Consider the following 21,958-nt stretch of genomic DNA (forward strand, 5'->3'; position numbering starts at 1 on the left):
AATTGCCATATAAAATGAGAGAGAGGTGGCGCAATGTAGCATTTGATCTTAAAGGAAGTAGAAGACACAGAGCAAGATTTGCTGATCTTGTTAACTTTATTGACCATCAAGCAAAGATTGCTATGGACCCATTCTTTGGAGACTTCCAAGACAGACGCACATCTACAGTAGGCAAAAGCGAGGAGAAGAAACCTTTCAAAAGTGGAATGAAAAGAAGCAGCTTCGCAACAAATGTGTCGGTGGAGAGGAAAAGGCCGGTTACAGCACCAAGGCAGGCCAATCCGGTTGGAGCGGCTGGTGCCTTTGAGCCACCATGTCTTTTCCGTCAAAAGAATAACACTTTGGAGTCTTGCATCAAAATGAAAGGGCTAGCACACAAGGATCGTGTAGAATTCCTGAAAACAAAGGGAATATGCTTTGGATGCTTAACACGAGGACATCTTAGCAAAACATGCAAGAAGAGGATGGTGTGCAAGCAGTACTCACAGAAACACCCAGACATTCTTCACATAGCGAAGGAAGCTAACAAAAATATTTCATCTATAGTGGAGAGTGAGGACAGCACTTCAAATGAAGAGGTCTCAGGAGCTCAGAACTTGGTTAAACAGGAAATAGTTGGCTATGCTGGGACAGGGAACATGCTCTCAGAACTGGAAGTGTGTGGCCTTGAAGACACAAGGTATGTCCAGCTACCCAAAGTCTTCACACACAGCAGTATCCTTGTTCAAAAGGTAAACGTTCCAATTCAACAACATCTGCAAAAGTGGCCATATCTGCATGTTGGATCGCCTTTAATTAGGTGGCGTCATCTTTGCACATATGATTTTACCTCCTACCACACTGATTTCTGTATGACAGCTTTGCAGTTTGAGAAACTTGGGTTGCTACCCTCCTCTCTCTCCCTAGCCACACAAAATGAGTGAAGTGATCGGCTACATTACTCTCAGATGCGCTTGTTGGTAGCTTTGCACACTACTTAGGTGCTCGATGCATTGTTATTAAACAATACATTTTCTACAAGGTACTAAAAAATAAAACATGAACCCTCTTGTGCACCATGCTAAATTAATAAAAGGACATATTATTATTTAATTGCTTTGTTTCCACTGACAGTTACTTTAACCCACGCCCCACTTTGGAGGATTTCATGATAGAAGTGATTAAACATATAAAATAGAAGTGATTAAACATATAAACTGCATAGATAGATGTATACTTTATTCATCCCCAGGGCGAAATTTGTTTGTAGCAGCAGCAAACGAAGTTACAGAGTAAACATAAAAATATGAACGGTGAGAGATGCTCAATATATACAATACAATAAAATAACAGAGCAGAATATAATACATTTGAAGAAAATGTAAAGAAAATAAAAAATGCACAGTATATACAATAAAATAGAATGGTATTAAATTAACTAACTAGGTAAAAAACAGTAGTGCAAGGATCACCAACAGCAAACAACAACAACAACAGTGTAGCGGTGTGTAGTTATGTGAAGGATGATCTGGCCAGAGGTGATTTATTATAGAGTCTTATAGCAGTGGGCAGGAATGTTCTCCTGTATCTGTCCTTGTGACAGCGGAGCTGGATCAGTCGGTTGGAGAAAGTGCTCCTCTGTCCCTGCAGTAGGTGGTGGAGAGGGTGGTCCGGGTTATCTAATATAGATAATAGTTTCTTCAGTGTCCTCCTCTCCACCACCTGTTCCAGATTGTCTTGTTTACAGCCAATGATGGAGCCGGCCTTCTTAACCAGTTTGTTAAGTCTGTTGGTGTCTCCGGCTCCAATGCTGCTCCCCCAGCAGACTACGGAGCAGTAAAGTGCACTGGACACAACAGACTGGTAGAACATCTCCAACATCTTGCCGCACACATTGAAGGATCGAAGTTTCCTCAAGAAAAAGAGTCGACTCATCCCCTTCTTGTACACAGCGTTGATGTTGGTCCTCCAGTTCAGTCTGTTGTCGATGGAGACACCCAGGAACTTTTACTCCTCCACCATGTCCACGTCCTCTCCCAGAACTCTCATCGGTTGTGGAGCCGTCATCTTCCTCTTGAAGTCGACCACCATCTCTCTGGTCTTGGCCACGTTCAGAAACAGGTGATTTCTACCGGCCCACTCTACAAAGTCATCCACTATTGCCCTGTACTTCTCCTCCTGTCCATCCCTTATACACCCAACCTCTGCAGAGTCAACAGAGAACTTCTGCAGTTGGCATGACCCCGAGTTCTACTGGAAGTCAGTGGTGTATACGGTGAACAGGAAGGGAGACAGAACAGTTCCCTGTGGAGCTCCAGTACCACTGACCACCGTATGAGACAGCACACTGCCCAGTCGGACAAACTGTGGTCTGCCTGTGAGGTAGTCAGTGATCCAGGAGACGGTGGACGTGTCTACCCCCACCACCCGCAGCTCCTCACTCAGCAGCAGTGGTTGGATGGTGTTAAATGCACTGGAGAAATCAAAGAAAGTGATTCTCATAGATGCATAGATGCCTTGTATAAAATAGTTACTCAAAACTTATATAATCCTTCCTGTTCAAAACAGGATCAAACCAGCTATATTCTGTGTCTGACCTAGAAACAGGAGGACTCATGTGTGAGTGACGCATGAACCTGAGGGAGGTACCAGCCTCAGACCAGCATAAGAGGAGCCAGCAGAGAAGAGAGACTGGGATTTTACCAGGGTAGAGACTGGATCATACTTCTTTAACAAGAAGACTAGGCTTAAATGTCTTACACCCTTAGGGGTGACTAGAAGACCCTTGTTCTATCAGAATACAACATGAAAAAACTCACGGCGAAAGCTGAATAAAGAATACCTGTTAATAGCAGGATTGTTAGAATTAGCTGTTGAGACTGTTTCATTGAAGTGAAATTGTTGTATGTGATTGTTGTGAGAAAACTTTAATAAAACCACAGCCTTACCATTTGTAAGTGGCTGAAACCAAACTAAAGACTCTTGTTTTTTTAGATTACGTTACCCCTCTTCCCCTGTCCCTAAACGTGTGATACAGATGTGATGACTGACTCTACCAGAGGAGCTTAAGGTAACTTCCTTGGGTGAAGACTTGGCAGTGTTAGTTATAAATGGTGAGAAGTTCACAATAGGCAATAGTAAAGTACAGACGTCTACGTAACTATTGATACTGGGTGTTAGAGTTGCATCCTACTGAGAGCCTAGGGCGTAGCCGTACAAGACTCTCAGAAAGACAATAATTCCGAAAATCCTAATGATTTAGCTACGGGGTGAGATAAAAGACCGAAGGTATTGTTCCGACACTTCCGTGAGGAATCTAACCCACGCAGGTCGGACAGCCGACGGAGTGACCACCATGTTAGGTGTGCAAGCTTGTCCCGCTTTCCCCGGGGCAGGATCCGTTCACTCTACACTTCCTGTGTGGCTTTCAGGATCTCAAGCATGCTTGTGGAAGGATTACCAAACATGAGAACAGCAGGACAACGTTGGTAAAACTAAAAGCAGATACAAACGGGGAATTGAGCAGTACAACTGCAAGTTGAGGAGGGGAGTATACATAGACTGAGTTCATGTACGAACTGGGTTATCAACTGTGTTAGCTGATTGGAAAACCAAATGCCCTGAGGACTGAAATGCAGGACATGACAAGAGCTGAGCGAAGTGATAAGAAGGTTTATTTATGGAGCCAAGGTTGGTTGATGGCAGACCAGGCTGGGTGAGGTTTCACAGGGGAAGTGGGCATGCCAGCAAGGCAGATGATCCTTAGGGAGAGGGGAAGAGAACAGTTAGAGTCAGGCTCCAAAGCAACACAATGAAAACACAAAAAACGTGAGGCTTGAAGCAAAAACTACCATGTTAGCTGAGACAGGATTGGTAGACAAGCCAGGGTAGAAATACTGCAGGCTAATGAGAAGCAGGCATGCAGATTGGTAGGGGTGATTAGCTGTTTGTGCCCCTTCCATCTGGTAGGAGGCTGCGGTCCATCAGGACCTCACGCCACATGAACAGTTTCTTCCCATCGGCAGTCGGGCTCATCAACAAAGCCCGGGACAATTTTCCGACCGGCACACTACCCTGCACACCCCTCTCTGTTTCTTCATTTAAACACACTTGACACTTTTATACTCCACTTCATCATACTTGTTTAAAGTACTGTTATCTGTTTGTTGTGCACTTTATTTTATATTCTATTGTAAATTGTAATATGTTTCTATTTCTTGCACAGTGTGGATTGTTGTTGATTGTTCAATGTTATGCACCACCCGGCACCGCCATGACAAATTCCTTGTATGTGCAACATACATTGGCAATAAACGGTTTCTGATTCTGATTCTGAAAGGTGTGTATGATGAGCAGAGCAGGGAGAGCCAGGCAGATCACACCCAAAGATATAGGGCTGGAAACACAAGAAACACTACATGCTGAATCCTTACTTTAATGAAGAGTGTACAGCCCTGTGTTTATTATAGGGTCCGCACATTCACATACAAAGAAATGGGTTGTTTTTTATTCCTAACATTGAAGTAGTGTTTGACTATATTTATTAGTCATGAAACATACAGCGTTTCACATTCTGAGGCCAAACGGTCACATATTAGATAAATGACAAGAATGTACCCATGATATATACAGCGGCCCACTTCTGTAGTTACCTCCCATCCCTGCAAATTTGACTGCGGTCGCTCTGTTTTTTAAAGCTAGATTGCTAACTTCAACCAACCAGGTGCTTACTTGCACTGTTTGCATTTGACTTTCACCTACATGACAACCTTTGTTTGACTGAAAATAATAGGATGGAATTTCCTATTCAGTTCTGCTGGAAACTGCAGCACGGATTCAAAGGGAAACTCTATCAGCAAGATGCTCAGTTACTGTGAGGGAGAGAAGTTGGGGGGTTGTATAAGAAAGGATGACAAGAGAATCATTGAGCCTTTCCATCTGCTAGCAAGCAGAAGTGGGCAGCAGCGAGGCTACAAAGTAGAAGAGTCTCTTCCTCTGCCGGTCCCTCTCTCTCACACACACACATATGCAAACACAAAACCCCATAACGGCAAAAGTGAGGGTTCAGTAATTATTATTTTATTGAGTAATACTTGGAATAGTTATATTACTAAATCTTAGATTTTCTTTGGACATAAGCATGTACCTGTATTTGTGTCATGTCAACACATTTTTTTCTTCTACAGTAACTTCTCAGATAAACCTGTAGGAGGCACTTTAATCATTTGTTTATACCTAGTCAGTTTATATAATGTCTCACCTGCTGAATAACTGCCTCCTAATGCAGTATGTGTATAAATAATACACATAGACTTATTAATATACTCCCAATATACTCTGTGTGTGTTGAATGTGAAATTCAGGTTATTAATTAAGCCCCCTGGCGGGGGTGTTAATAATGGCCAGCTTCATTAGTTTGTACTTTTAAAGTATACATTGAGCGTAACAGAGGGCCTTGTGAAGATCCTCTGCAAATAAAACATTCAAGATTTCAATATAACACAATTAACACAAGTATAGAACGACAGAATACTCCAATCCCAGTTAGAGAGTGCATCATCTCTGTCCACTGAAATCTTTGTCTTATCTGTTCCCAATTGACATGGAAATGGAATGTGTGTACCATCATTATGGACAGTTTATAATGTCTGTCTGAGGAGCAAGAGAAGGTCCAATTGAGGAAATATAAAGTCGACGCATCCTCTGTGTGTATTTGCCCAAAGCCAGTCATGTCCACTAGATGTCCCCGGTGAGTTTCTGTCCTCTGTTGACCACCTGATGGCCCTGGTTATCAGCAGCCTTCCTGCACAGCTGCTTCTCATTTGCTCATGAGCTCCTCTGTAGGGGATAGTTTCCAATATGTTGGCCAAATCCCAATGGCCCCCCTTACGGACTCACGGACTTTGAGGCGCGCTCCCGCGAAGTCCGTGAGGGTTTAGGGCTGTCTCGTTGTCAAATCATCGCGTGTTTTGAGGGCTCTCTCGCAGACATTTTGAGCCCTTAATGAACCCTTTCCGTAAGTCAGCATGGTATGCTGACTTAGCCGAAGGGAATTACCCACAAATCATTGCAATGTGACGTTAAACACGGGGTAATGGAGGCGCATGGAGACGTAAAAAAAAAAGGTAAACAAAGAGGACGGCTCGTGTGTTCAGCCTGGAGTATTACATTTACACAGAAACATTAAGGGTTAAAGATGGAACAAAAAATAAACATGAAATCAGAGAATATTTATTTATTTATTCATCAAATATTAGATTTTGTCATTGAAGCTGACAAAAACGAGTAAATAGATTATATGAGTTACTTCTCATCTTGTGAGTAAAGATCCTGATAGACGTTCAAATCAGGGAGTACAAAGTATAAAATAAATACACACAATTATACATCATATTTGTTGTCGTTTTCATGGTAACGTGATATGTTGCAGCAAAGTGCTGTCCCGTTCCTATTTACACCATCTCAAGCCCTCACAGCCTCTCACACTCAACCACTCACCAGGTGAAGTCAGTAAGTCCTTGAGGGTTCAGGGTTTGAGGGTTTGAGGGTTTAGGGTTTACATTGGGATTTGGCCGTTGAGACCAGGCTGGTTGTTGTTATCTGTGTTTTTCACCTTGTTGGATTACCTGCTGGCAGAGATGGGCAGTATTTCTATTACTTGTATTTGAAATACGTATTTCAATTACTTTTGAGTATTTTGTAATTTGTATTTGATAGGGCCGATAAAAAATCTAACGTAATTTGTAACAAACTACTTTAGAGTGGAATAATTTTGTATTTAAAATACTCAAAATACTTTCTCCATGAATCAAAAAACAGTTCACGAGTTCAGTCTTCAGATCTTCAAGTTCAACGGATTGTCTGTCAAGTTAAATATTGTATCTGAGTGTGACAGATGTCAACTAGCTTGATGTATAATTTATGTCTGGGTCTGGCTACATAGCCTGTTGTGTATATACATGGTGATGGTTATAATATCAAGCTAGCGATCGATGCTAACATGCTAATGACGCTAGCATGCTGTCTAGGCTAGTGCATAGCCAGTGTTTAGCAAGTTAACTTATCAGTCGAATAGCTAGCTATAGGAAGAGGGAGATTGGGAGCTTGTATGTCATATGTGATGAATATTTTCTTGTTGATACAAAGCCAAAGTTTATGGGCTGTTGAGTCCCATTAATAAAAAATATATAATGATGATAATATTGATAGACATACAATATGAAATGTCGATTTAATCGTTATTGAGTCAGATCATCCAGGGATTGGAAGCATCTGGAAACACTCAACATGACACAAGCTGGATAGTTTAGATGTGTTTCTGATGTGACAAAGCCACTAAGAGTCACTGAACAAAAAGAATAAATGGCAATGGTGAATTTTTACTGCAGAAATGTTGAAATTGTTGTGGTTGTGTACTTTTAAATACAGTAACAACCTAATCAAAAGATAAGTCTGGTGATAAGTCTTTATTTTTCTTATCGTCAACACATGGCTCAACATCAGATCAGAACCAGAACCGTTTATTGCCATGGTACGTTGAACAATCAACACAGTGCAAAGTAGAAACATATTAAAATGTACAGAAAAATATAAAATAAAGTAGAATATAAAATAAAGTGCACAAACGAACAGGTAACAGGACTATAGACAAGTGAGATGTAAGTGTAGTGTAAAAGTGTTGAGTGTAATTAAATAAGAACCTAGAAGGGATGTGCAGGGGAGTGACGGTAGGAAACTGTCCTGGGGATGACAGAGTCAGTGGGGGTCCCGGGCTCTGTTAATGAGCCCGACTGCAGAAGGGAAGAAACTGTTCATGTGGCGTGAGGTCTTGGTCCTGATGGACCTCAGCCTCCTGCCAGATGGAAGGGGCACGAACAGTTTGTGTCCAGGGTGAGAGGGGTCGGCTACAATCCTTCTTGCTCGCTTCATCATCATGTTGCCAGAAATACATGTAGTACACTGAATGTTCAGAAAATAGCCCTCAACAAATGCACTTCCTCCAGTTTTAGTAAGGTTTACATTAAACAAAAGTATTATAATACAAGTCATTGTAAAAGTCTTGATAATGTGTTATGATTATTGTTATAATGCATTATGGATATGTATGAGTGCTTATTACTATAACTATAGTGCTATAAGCTAATTATAATGCATTAGATAAAAATATATATATAGACAGAAAGTGTCACTTAATTTGAACTTAAAACATTGTGAACTATATTCTTGTAACAGTCTGTTGGTTTCCAACTACTGTGACTATGTAGTCATATACTATGTATGTCATATGCAGATGATGTTCACATGACGACTCTGAATATTGACCAAAGCTGTGTCAAACTACTGTTATCAGTCTGCTGAATTTCTTTTCACAGATTGTGAATTTAGCTAGATTTACCCAAATGTTCCACGTGTCAGTAAGTGGTTCAGTGATATTATTGCCTTTTGTGTCAAAGAACATTCTTCAACTGAATGTCTTGGATACTGCTGAAGTGTCCTTGAGCAAGCACTGAATGCATACCTCCCGCTCCAAGGGTGCAGGTTTAAAATGGACCTCTGACCTCTCTCTGGAAATATGCAGTAATCAATAAAGTATTATATTATTTGTACATTTGGGAGAAGCGGAGAAGAACTTTCTATTGGACATCAATAATATTACATTCAAATCTACCTTCACTGCTTGAGTGTAAACAAAACTCATGGAAGGTGCAATGCGCTCACAATACATTTACTGACCAGAAAATCAAATATAAATGTATAATCTGCAGTATAAGATACAACACCGAATTGTATCAGCTCCCAGCTAAATATAAGCAACAACAATCTTTATTTAACTGTTGTTTAATTCAATGTTACTCAAAATTAATTCTTCAGGAGAAGCCATAAGGCAGTTGATGCAGATCATTTGTTTCCTTGTAGTATTCAGTGGATATCTTTTTGTATTAATTTGAATCCACACACCATTAGTTTTACTAACAGTCCAAGTCTTGTTTTGTTTAGTGAACAAAAGATGGGTTTAGCATTTGGAAATCTCACATTATGTTCACAATAGAATATAATTAAGTGAATGAGTGATATAGCACCTTGCATTAGGTTGTACTCATTTTATTACCTCATATTATTTTTTTTAAAAGTTAAACTGGTTATGTATGTTGTCAGTGTTTTTGTCTGCTGCCCCTAATAAAAAAATGAGTGCTGGGCCACGATTACAATTTTTAATCTCATTGTTATGTTTGTAAGTTCAATAATGAATTCAAAAGTAGTGTATTGCGCACTTTTATTTTAAAAGTACTGCTATATGAACAAAAGTGCAATAACATTTGGTTTGTAAACACTTTAAACAAATCAAGTTCTTGTTAACAGCAGTATTCCCTTTACACAGATGAGATATCCAGTGAGAGCAACAGCTGGTGCACGTTGTAACGCCGTCGCTTTTGTAGTCCTCATTTAAAACAACTCGTGTATTCTTCTTGTGACGGTGCGTCTTGGGGCTCATACGTGCCGTCATTCGTTGATCCTAAAGGTGCGTTCACACCAAACGCGACGCGAACGCACCTTGAGAACGTTCCTCAGACCGACATCTTCAACAACACTAATCGGCTGCAGTTTGTATCCACTTCTCTGTGGCATTTGTTAGCTTGTCTTGCTTTTGTTTATCTATACTTCTCCCACACGCTGCATTAACGTAGTCTGAAGACTTCCTCCAGTGAGCATCGCACTTTCAAAATAATGTAAGACTGTCTCACCCAGCCAGGGAAACTATGGAAACGGAGCAGTCAGGTCCACATGGATCTCCCTGCTGGCCGACCGTCTGCCGAACAGCCCTGAGCTGGGCTTCAACGGGTCTTCATCTCCAACCCACATCCTGTACTTGAACCAGCGGCGCTTTTCTCTTTAGTTAGCCTGCTAGCTAAACTGAGACAGCTAACCTAAGCTAAGAAAGTGCACACTGACAGTCACCGAAGCGTAAAATAGTCGTAGCGGTCCGTAGTCGGTGCATAAAAAACACTGCTGCCACCAATGTGACCGAGCGTCCTGTATGAGGGGCGCTTATAAGACAGTAATAAGCGGAGTCGGAAGACCAGACATCTCGTTCAGCCCACGGCTTCTCTCTTGATTTCTGCCCCCCCCCCCCTCGACCAGAAGCGGGAGTCACCTTTTCTCTACGGCAACTCTGAAGGGACATATTATCTCCAAAAAACGATAAACATGATACAGTCTGTTACAATAATAATGATAATATTGGCAGTTTTTCGTAATCTCTGTCTGTTTTATACAAATGCATCAGTGGGCAGGTTCCCATCGCCCCTACACAGTTACTGGACAGGTTAACAACAGTACTCGACAAATAGTCAATCAAACTGCAGTGGGGCTAAAGACCCATGCCCCATGGCATCATGTGTCCCATCCACGTTCATCGCTAAAAGCTTTGGGCATGTACTCTGTTCATTTCCCACACTTCTGACACTTGACATTGAGGCTCTAAAGCCAAGCTAAATTAAAACACTATTGTATTACTATTCTATCAGCCACTAACCTTAAACCGCATTGTCTCACCTCGTAGCCTGCATAAATCATCCCCTCAACCAATAATGTTTCGTCAATCATCAGATAAGCCTCCACTTTGTTCCCATGTTGACATTCTGCTTGTTTAATGCAGGCTAGAAGTGTGATATGTGGTAATGCTGCCCTGGTGTTTCTAGTCTACTTTACATGACTTGTGTTGTTTCGTGAATGCCTCAAAGCTCTACGCTTCAACAATGTGAGTTCAGGCTACTCTGAAAATCCCCCAACAACAGAGACTTTAAACTGTAGCCTTTGGCTTTGTTTGCTGACCCTCATGTGGACCTATACTTCCGACAGCACCTCAAGGCAACATACAAGAAAAAAATCCCCGGAGAGCTTCCTCCTTCTCCTCCTCCTGCTCCTCCTCCTCCTGCTCCTCCTCCTTCTGTCCTCGCAGTCAGCTCTCTCTGTATTTCACCTGCGCTCCCTTCTGACACTGTGGTATGTTTCGGACTTACCACGCCTCTTCCAAACCACAGTGACATATCTGCGGGCCATATTTGTTCAGTCCAGACCGACTTGAGCTCCTCATCTCTCCAGAACCCCACCAGAGGTATCCACAGAACCACGTTCTCTCTGAGGATGGACCACGCTGCTGTCCTGCTGCTGGCTCTCGTGAGCGCCGGGACGCTGCTCCAAGGTAAGCCTCGTTCAAGTCCTAGAATCAGCCTTTGACTATCGTGGACTCGGTCTACCGATGCGGTCTCACATAGGTAACGTGACGTTCTATTTAGTCTACTCGTGACTTCGCCTAAATGTTAATACCTGCAGAGTGAAGTTAGCGCTCTTATTTTAGTCCGTCGTCATATTCACATCGTTACGCAGGTTTAGGCTGCAGGGACGGAATCAATGGGAACATTAAATCCATCATTGGTTTCTAATTAGAAATATTAGCCTCCCGCTAAAAAAGATAAAAAGGAAGGAAGAGAAGAGAATGGCGCGTAGCTAAAGTGAAAATCTTGATCCATATTGAAACTTTATAGCAATGAATTTACGAAGAGCTCTGGCAGCTTGATATGTTGGATGAACTCGCTCCTGTAGATAAACAGGTGCGTTTACCTCCGTAGAGCTGTGTGATGGAGCTGGACTTGTTGAATGTGGTTGCTGCCTTCAGCTCTTAAAAAAAATGAATGACGTAGTTGTAATCAGTGTAATCCAAGCCTGTGTTCCTGTGTGTGTTTGTGTTAGGTGTGGCTGTGTGTGTGTGTGTGTGTGTGTGTGTGTGTGTTTGAATGGGCCAATAAGAGGCCAGAGATAACACACATTGACATTTCATGACTTTGTCATTCATGTTTTCCCTCTCAATGTCTTAATGATGTCGACTTGTAGTTGAATAGAAGATGAGCGCTCCTCCTTGTGTGTGACAACGCAACATCTAATGAGAGTCGTCCGTTTACAAAGCAATTCAATATGCATCGCCCTGAAGGGTGCAACCTGGAATTCTTTTTAAAGTCCCTGGGGCTAGCAAAGCCCTAATTTGGGAATCCGTGGTTCAGTCCTGTAGCATATGATCTCTGATGCTGATAGTGAGCAGCTTTTCTTGGTGAGAAAACGGGCCGGGCTTTGAAAGAGTTCAAACACAATCAGCAGCGCTGGGACCACTGACATCGTCTCGTGTCACTTCCACACGATAAGTCAGAATAAATATCCTCCCAGCTCTTATCTCTGAGTTGTGTTTGTGTCACTGGACATCTCTCGGCGTTCACAGAACTGCTCTTTGTCAGAGCGGCTGGAGGGCGGGCAGTCTGTCTGGCTGGTGGCTGAGTGGGTGTGTGGTGGGAGGAGGTGATTGGTGCTCGAATCACTCGACACAGCCAGGGTCACCGTCTCCATCACTTGATGCTATCTGGCCTGTGTCCGGATCAGCGACTCCACAGGAGGAGGGAACGCATCATTCTGTGGGTTTGTGTGTGGGATTCACATTACAATCATGATAAAAATCCATATTTGTCCTCCACATAGTGACAGATAGCAGCGCAGTAGATAGCAGCTGAAGTCAGTTTCCAGCTTGATCTGTAGCATTCCTCACATCAAAGAGGGAAGGCTTTCAAAGGGACTCTCAGACTTACAAGTTTGAAGCCATGGGGGGCTTTTAGGGGTGACTTTAGAAGGGTGAGCTGCCAGCACAGATGTGAGTGGATACAAAGTGTGGGCTGAATGGTGGTAAACACCGTTTGGAAAAGTCATCCTTGTTGACAGAGAATGGCATTTTAAGAGAGAAGACACATTAGGTGTGTCATGTAATTGTGAGCACTTTCATATAATTTAACTCGCATTTTAGCTCTGCAGTCATTTCTAGGTCCACTTTAAAGAGCTTCTGTGGACTGTTGTAGAATGTTAGTAATGTGTCCCCAATAGGTAATAAGAGAGCCATGGGGCTGTTACAATGTTCCAGCTAGTCATATTTGTAGTGACAAATTCATATAGTTATGACCATTATGATGGGAAAGAGGCTCTTATTAGCAGCCCCCTCATTTATTCTAGTGGTTACACTCCATTGACGCAGCGAGGGTGCCAACGTAGAGGGCTACGGCAAATATTAGGCACAGTCATCGGGAAGGAAAAGTTGAACCTAACCACAAAAGGTGAATCCTCATTAGGCAAGGCATACATACAAGCACACATTCCTGGTTAGACTAATGCCATATGTCTACCTGATTGTCACCGTGATAGAGTGGTGAAATTCGGTCTCACCGCTGTTCAGTGTTTGGTGTCCTATAAGCCTGCAAATTCATCTTTTACTCAAACTGGACTTCCAGGATCATATTTCATGTTTCCATGTTACCTGAGGCAACAGCAATGGAGCCCCTCGCTGTTTTTCAGCCTGTGCTTCCAAGGCAATCAGTCCTCCATAATAGAGACCTGCAGTCCTGTCCCCTTTAGAAGATGGCCTTTGTTCCACTAACCAGCTACCTTTCTCAGGGCCATTAATAACACATCATTTGTTTTCTGTGGCAGCAGGTTGGGCTTTGCTCTAGTGATCAATGTTTTAATAAATATTTCTGCCAATGCATTTCCACATCAAACAGCCTTGGTGTCTTTCAGCAATATTCTGAAGCGCAGAAATCTGTTTGGAAAACAGATTCTATACAGAGCAAATATGGGTTGATTTGCATTGTCTCACCTCGTAGCCTGCATAAATCATCCACTCAACCAATAATGTTTCGTCAATCATCAGATAAGCCTCCACTTTGTTCCCAGGTTGACATTCTGCTTGTTTAATGCAGGCTAGAAGTGTGATATGTGGTAATGCTGCCCTGGTGTTTCTAGTCTACTTTACATGACTTGTGTTGTTTCGTGAATGCCTCAAAGCTCTACGCTTCAACAATGTGAGTTCAGGCTACTCTGAAAATCCCCCAACAACAGAGACTTTAAACTGTAGCCTTTGGCTTTGTTTGCTGACCCTCATGTGGACCTATACTTCCGACAGCACCTCAAGGCAACATCCATACTCAATAATAAAGACCTGCAGTCCTGTCCCCTGTATAAGATGGCCTTTGTTCCACTAACCAGATAGTGTAGGTCTACTGTAGAGATACTGTTTAACTAAGATATGGGCCTGTTTCTGCCTTAATGATAGAAACCTTCATTGGCCAGAACAGGGAGTAGTAAAAGCTAGTGAAGAGAATCTAACCTGGGGTGAGGTGGCACTTTGGCTCCCTGTTGTCCCTCTTTCCTCTGTTGTTGGTATAACAGACCAAAACTCCATTCTTGCAACAAAGGGAGGCTCATAAAGTTAAGTTTGAATAAAATGTAACTTCCAAGTTTTACATTAGTTCCTGTTGGCCTTGATCCCGGCACTGCAGGGAAGAGAATCTAAATGATCATTGTTGAAAAAACAAATCGGGTACCAGCCAGATATTTATTAACTACCAGTTAAAGACAGACACTGCAAATCTACCGAATTGGCACATTGCCAGATAAGCAACAAATCCTCCCAATGGCATGATGTCTCTCCATCCTATCGCGGTATTATTATTTAAATTTCCCATTTTTGATTTGAATCACAGCACTTCTCTCAGAGGGCTCAGCCCCCACTACACCTGGACTTAGGGTTAATCTGGTGTGAAGCTGTGATCCTTTCTTAGCACTGATGATAATTCATTCCAGTCAGGCTGTAATTATATTCCACACAAGTACTTTGAAATGTACCTAAGTACCAAATATGCACAGATGTGAAGCTCCCTTAAACCAAACTGTCCCCTCTTTAAAATAATTAAAAAAGGAGTTAATAAGGAGACTGCTGCTGGAAGTGGGGACAGCCAGACAAGATAATGGATGTGGTATGCAGCGGCATTTCTAGTTGCTTTAGCTTGGGGTACGGGACGGTTTGAAATGCTATCTCCATCTGCCCCGACATGGCTCGGCTCGTCTTTTTCTGGAGGGAAAATACCTTTGTGGTGGTGGTGGTGGTGGGTCCCCACCCAGGGGGGGGGGGGGGGGGATATGTGAGGACAGAGGGGGGGCAGCTACCTTCAACCACCTTCATCCAACAATCCAGCAGCCGAGTTGTGAAAGGTCACAGTGTGTTTGAAGCCCCACCTAAATCTTTCTGTCAGATCGCTTTAGTTTGATCTGTTATTCAGAAAGCCCTGTTCAGACACGTCACATGAGCATCCCATAACTTAGCTTTTGTCATGTGAAAGGGGTTGAAGGTTTACAAGGTTCCTCTGTGGGTTGAGAAAACTCCTCCTCCCATGAGCTTGTGGTGAAATCATTTCAAAACCATGAATGACATTCATTCAGTGGTCCAACCAGATGCAACAGTCTTTTATTTCAATTGTTTAAAGCTGACATTTGGGAGAAACAAAGTTCTCACCTCCAGCAGCACAGATGAAATAAATAATTTTCACACAGCTTCATCATTAACTTTACCTTCTTTGAAACGATTTTCCTGTCCTTTAGGTCTGTTTTATACAAAATGAACACAAGTTACATCTTACTTAATACCTTCACATCTTGAACCAGGAGCACAACTCTCTGGTGTTAATAATACGTTTTTCTGGCCAGGGTGTGACGCTTTATGACAAAGGACCATGAGGTAACCTATCACTGCAGAGTAATGTTGTGACAACAACATGTTCATGTCTTCTGTGGCCGCTCTATGTGGAGGCAGTAATAACAGTTTGAACCTGTTTAACTGCTGCACAAAGCAAAGGGAGACTAATGACAGAAGACAAAACTGAATCAGGCCATGTTGAAAATATATTTGCTCAGTGGGGATTAGCCCTCTCAGTCCCTTTTGTAAGAAGAAGTGTGTCTAATGCTGGGGCCTCTCATCAGACTAGCTTGTGTGTTGGGCAGTATAGTGAGTCCCCCACCCCCCCTGCAGCTTTCAACAACTCCCCCAACCAAAAATTCACCTTGCTCACCGAAACGTCCAGGAAGAAGCAACAACAGTAGCTGAAACCAAATGAGATCATGGGTAAGCCCACACACGCACACACACACAACTTCTCACATGAGGCAGTATGATTCATGTCGCACATGTCGTGTCCGGTTGTTTCCATTTTGTAATGATATGATAATCATTCCACAGGTCATGAAAGCATGACTGCATCAAAAGGAGAAGTGAAACATCTGCCGATGAGATGCAGCTTTGTTAAATGTGCAGGAAAATTAGAATTCAATGAAGTCTATCTTCTCAAGAATAAACTCTGCAGGGAAATGCTCACAAAATGAGGCAGCAGGGAGTGAAATCAGTTTTGTAACTTGTGTTTCTGACTCAGTGACTCAAAACAAGAGTAAAGCTGTTCTGAATGTAATCTAGGGGAGTTTTTTTTAGTAATGCTTTAAATCACACGTAGGAATGTGAGATGGAGATTCTGCTCATTGATGGAGGAATTGTCCCTGGTGACAGGATGAGAATTATTTATTCTGCCAAGCTCAGGAAGATCCGTAAAAATGTCCCTGTGCACTAAGGAATAATTAGATTATGTATTAAGGAATGCCATTGGGTAGTAATAGAGAGTGACAGAAAAGTATGGTGGCTGGAGGTGTGGGGGTCCACAGGTTAGACTCAAAGGCCTCTTCTTCCTTTTATAGGTAAAAAGAAAATACTAGAGAGAGTTGATGGGGGAAGTTGGTGTTGGTATCAGAGCATTAGTGCGAAGAAGCTTCTGTTCTTTTATTTTTGCCTCCAACCCTGACTGCTGTCATTTCAGCCATCACAGAGATGGGCCTTCTATTAGCCTTAGCTAATGACCTTCTCAATCCCCCTGGAACCACACTTCCTACTGTACGTACATGGACGTTTAAATGAAAGCTTTATCATCAATATTTTTAATTGGCAGTGAAAGAAAAGCTAATGAATGTGGTGTAAATTATATGTTTTTATCCTTATTTGTGTGTGTGTGTGTGTGTGTGCGCGCGCTCGCGATTAGGGTCATGAATAAGTTAGAGTGAGCATGCTGTGCGTACAAACACTATTATTTATGTAGATAAAAGGTTATTCCTACACAGAAGCCCCTGCCGTGCGGCGCAGAGAGGACCTCTGAGAGGCTTTAAATAAAAGATAGAATAAATGCATTTGCAATTGGTAAAGAATTTGAAGACAGATCTGTTCGGTGGGCCACCCTAGGGGACAGACACACACACTTAACAATCTGATATATTCTGTACTGAAACTAAACCTTCAACTCTGATACTGAGGACTGAAACAAGCTGTAACTTAGTGAGTATCCAGATCCACTCTGTAGCTGAGGTATTTGTAAAACTCAGCATCATCTTTTACTCCTGACTGACGTCTCTCTCGTTGTTGAAGTGAATGGTAAGAAACCTCCCGGGATCCTATTATAACTCACTCAAAACACAAAGAAAATCAATAGCCATGAAAGATGTCAGATGAGATGACTCCTGTAACCATGTGGTCATTACTGCAGCCTTAGATGTCAGTTAGCCAGATGCAGCTGAGAGTGGCCCCTAAAAGGAACCAGAGAGAAGAAAAAGCTCCATTACCACTGAGTTGAAGGAGGTCTGGAGAAACAGCATTCATTCTCCTCCCTGGAGAATTCACAAGCCTGTATTCTACCACCTCACAGGTAAAATTCAAACTTAATGGAGACATCGCACAGAATAGTGCAGCATTCAGTATCTGAGTCTATATGAGTTCATGAAGAAATGCAGGTCTTAGGATAAGCAATGATCCCTGAATCATTGGATTAACCCACTAAATAGACATCCTGATGCATTTATGTGGATAGACCATTGAACCAGCTATGTACCCAATGAACATATATAGAAAGATAAATGATAGCCTAACAGATCCATGAAAGAATAATGCTGGAGAACTCCACACTAAACAGCCTGATAATGATCAGAGATGCATACACGTACAATGGACTAATATGAAACCAGCTGGATACAGTTGTTAAAAGTTAATTGTGTATTCTCTCAGATGTCTATTCATTGACAAACGGACTGTGCCAGCTTCTCTGTAAACTAAACACACAGACTTGTATATTTATGAACATGACCACCTGCTATTTGAGAAGCAAGCATTTGACCTGTTGTTTGACCTGCATTCATGAGAGGTTCAGGTTCAGGTCAGCTGGGTTCTGTTGAGAACAAATGAAGCTATGCGAGCTGCCTCATGAAATACTTCTATAATACAATAATAAAGTCAGTCATTAGCTGCCTAATTAATCTTGCCAAAAGAAAGTCCACCTGATGCAGATATGCTGAAAACTCTTCTCTGTTTGTTAATTAAGGTGTCAAAACACCTGTGACATTTAACAAAGGCCTGCTCTGTGACTTCCTCCACCTTTTGTTTTTACAATATTTCATTTCTGCACACGCAGGATGTCGTTTTGCAGACGAATCCTGACCATCTTAAAGACAGCTGGATTTGACAGAGAAGCATTTCTCTGCATGCCAAAAGATTGTGTTACACATTGTATATGTAGGTAGGGCACAGACGTACATGAGGGGCAGAGGGCACAGCGCTGTGTTTAGGCCTAATACTGTGCAGGTCTGGAGTCTGTGTTTAGGCCTAATACTGTGCAGGTCTGGAGTCTGTGTTTAGGCCTAATACTGTGCAGGTCTGGAGTCTGTGTTTAGGCCTAATACTGTGCAGGTCTGGAGTCTGTATTTAGGCCTAATACTGTGCAGGTCTAGAGTCTGTATTTAGGCCTAATACTGTGCAGGTCTGGAGTCTGTGTTTAGGCCTAATACTGTGCAGGTCTGGAGTCTGTGTTTAGGCCTAATACTGTGCAGGTCTGGAGTCTGTATTTAGGCCTAATACTGTGCAGGTCTGGAGTCTGTGTTTAGGCCTAATACTGTGCAGGTCTGGAGTCTGTGTTTAGGCCTAATACTGTGCAGGTCTGGAGTCTGTGTTTAGGCCTAATACTGTGCAGGTCTGGAGTCTGTATTTAGGCCTAATACTGTGCAGGTCTGGAGTCTGTATTTAGGCCTAATACTGTGCAGGTCTGGAGTCTGTATTTAGGCCTAATACTGTGCAGGTCTGGAGTCTGTGTTTAGGCCTAATACTGTGCAGGTCTGGAGTCTGTGTTTAGGCCTAATACTGTGCAGGTCTGGAGTCTGTGTTTAGGCCTAATACTGTGCAGGTCTGGAGTCTGTGTTTAGGCCTAATACTGTGCAGGTCTGGAGTCTGTGTTTAGGCCTAATACTGTGCAGGTCTGGAGTCTGTGTTTAGGCCTAATACTGTGCAGGTCTGGAGTCTGTGTTTAGGCCTAATACTGTGCAGGTCTGGAGTCTGTGTTTAGGCCTAATACTGTGCAGGTCTGGAGTCTGTATTTAGGCCTAATACTGTGCAGGTCTGGAGTCTGTGTTTAGGCCTAATACTGTGCAGGTCTGGAGTCTGTATTTAGGCCTAATACTGTGCAGGTCTGGAGTCTGTGTTTAGGCCTAATACTGTGCAGGTCTGGAGTCTGTGTTTAGGCCTAATACTGTGCAGGTCTGGAGTCTGTATTTAGGCCTAATACTGTGCAGGTCTGGAGTCTGTATTTAGGCCTAATACTGTGCAGGTCTGGAGTCTGTGTTTAGGCCTAATACTGTGCAGGTCTGGGGTCTGTATTTAGGCCTAATACTGTGCAGGTCTGGGGTCTGTATTTAGGCCTAATACTGTGCAGGTCTGGGGTCTGTATTTAGGCCTAATACTGTGCAGGTCTGGGGTCTGTATTTAGGCCTAATACTGTGCAGGCAGGGGGATGTTGCAAGTTCCTCCTTGCTGACAGAGTGGTGGCTGACAACACGTCGCAGCAGAGGAGACAGGAAAGTGGGTCATGTTGACATTGTTTGCTGCTTTTAATTGGTGGCTTCACAAAGCAAGCATTCATCTCATGTTTCCCCCTGAAGGATCCTAATGCCTGATGAAACCATTGCAGTTGTACATCACCCTGTTTGTGTTAAACCACTTCCAGCTAAAGTTTACAGCACCTACCAAGTCCCCAGCACAATAATGGTGCTGCTGCTGTTGGATGTTGTTATTCAACAGCCAAGATGCTTTGGACTCAACAGACTGACTTGAATGAACCTGCAAAGGTTCAAACCACAGCTTACAATGCAACCTCATGTTCTCCTAGTTAGGGTATGCCACTGAAGAAGCCACTTATTTCTGACTCCTTTTATTGTGAAATATTTCTTGTGTTGTACTTTTTGGGTTGTACATGGTGTGAAAATGTACAACTGCACTCTGGATTAAAAACGTTGATGCACGGGTAGTTTAAATCATCGGGAGTAGAGCAAGTTTCATCTGCATGAACATGTATGTGTCTCCTCTTTCCCAAAGATTTAGGAATGCTGCAGTTTGGGACAATACAATACAGCCTTTAGTCAGTGGGCTCCTGACCATACACATTGTCCGACTCCATGTCATCTGACTCAGTTGAGGCCAAAAAGAAAAGGCAGTTCTCTTGAAGCTTTTGTTTGTTTTTTCTTCTCTTTTCAAATTGCTCTTCCATGAGCTTGGACAAACAGCAAGTTTCTGTCTGTAACATCCTATTTGAGCAGTCGTGAGATATTAAACATGAGAGATTTGTCATCCCAGCAGGCAAAAAGTGTACTTTCTCTCCTTTGAAATACGGACCCCACAAAGATTTTAAAACAAAATACAAAGCAATGTCAAAAATCCATGATTTAAATCTGACAAAAAGTCAGATAGAACCTTAAATTTACAATGCCACAAAATGAAAATCATTATTTAGTAGAATTCATGAGGCTTTTTGCAGTCCGTATGACAATATTTTCGATGTTTTTTCACTTCCCTTAAAATGTTGCTGGTGTGTTTTGCTGTTCTCCCTCCAGCATGCTGTGTCTGTTGGTAATCCTAAACCGCATGCTGCCTGAAGCTGCAGGCTTTTGGTTTTAAAGATGACAGCCACACAATGCTTCATATAGGACTTTAGTTGTGGATCTCCAGCGCTGTGGAGCTTCTCAGGTTTCAGTCCTGGGACGGAGGAATGCTGCCCGCTCTCGTCCTCATGTTCACACAATGTGCAGGAGTTTTACATGATTACATCTTAAGGGAATTACCACTGAATGTCTGCTTTGAAATCTGCCATTACTACTTGTAGAACATTTACATCTGTATTTATTTTTTACATTAAAGAGGTGAAGAGAAAGGGTGTGTCCCTCCCGCTGATCTGTGGTGACACATGGTAGCAGAAAAGATGAAAAAGGTGTCTGTCACAGCTGCTAATATCACCATATTTGAATAAGGAACACCTGAATGTTATAATTGAGACAATTATTCTAGGTGTCAGTTACTATTACAACGGTAGGCAGCGGGCTTGGTCTCAAAAATGATCCGTTAATTATATTTGAGTGACAGTCTACATCTAGGATTTCATTTGACAACTCTTGGTAACTATTGTGGTGTGTTTATGTGCTAGAGCAGGGTTCGGCCCCTCTGTTGCGGCTCCCTGAGTCCTCCGTCCACACGGCGTTTAAGCATCGTTTTCGAGATGATCTCCGTCCAGACTAAAATGCCTGAAAACGAATATCACGTGACTATTCACGTACACTGGGCATGCAGTGGGTGCCGGTCCTACTGGTTTCCCTTCCGTGCTTGTGTTGTGTTCGCGGAACAGCAGCAGCTGTTTTCTGCCTCTGTTGCCAGATTCGTCACACATTCACAAACATATTGCTGGAGATCTAAAAGCCACATCTCATATATATTGCGGGGATTACGATTGTATAAGTGAGCACTACATCACAGCCACGTATAAGGAAATACATTGAAGAAAATATATTTATGGAAAGATCGCATCAACCTGGATTCGAACCCTGTCGAGCAAAATAGTAATATATTCAAAAGCAGCCGCGCTACGCGATCCGCTACTTGCATCTTACGACGCTAATATAGCGGCTTTCCCTGCAGGCGCCTGATCATGATCTGCAGAGCCCCGCCCTCGGTAAACTATCGATGGATAAATCCAAAAACAGAAAAGTCACAGAG

At 42.5% G+C, this 21,958-nt stretch overlaps 1 protein-coding gene across 1 annotated transcript in view; it reads left to right on the forward strand.

Annotated features, from left to right (window-relative positions):
• Positions 1–11,020: 11,020 nt before the first annotated feature.
• Positions 11,021–21,958, forward strand: part of alcama (activated leukocyte cell adhesion molecule a) — a 71,046-nt gene continuing 60,108 nt past the window's right edge. The window contains exon 1 of the mRNA XM_079172414.1: positions 11,021–11,182. Coding sequence (XP_079028540.1) covers positions 11,125–11,182 — 58 coding nt within the window. The 5' untranslated portion in view covers positions 11,021–11,124. The remainder of the gene's footprint in view (positions 11,183–21,958) is intronic.

This window comes from Pholis gunnellus (assembly GCF_910591455.1).
Source record: "Pholis gunnellus genome assembly, chromosome: 13".
NCBI lineage: Eukaryota > Metazoa > Chordata > Actinopteri > Perciformes > Pholidae > Pholis > Pholis gunnellus.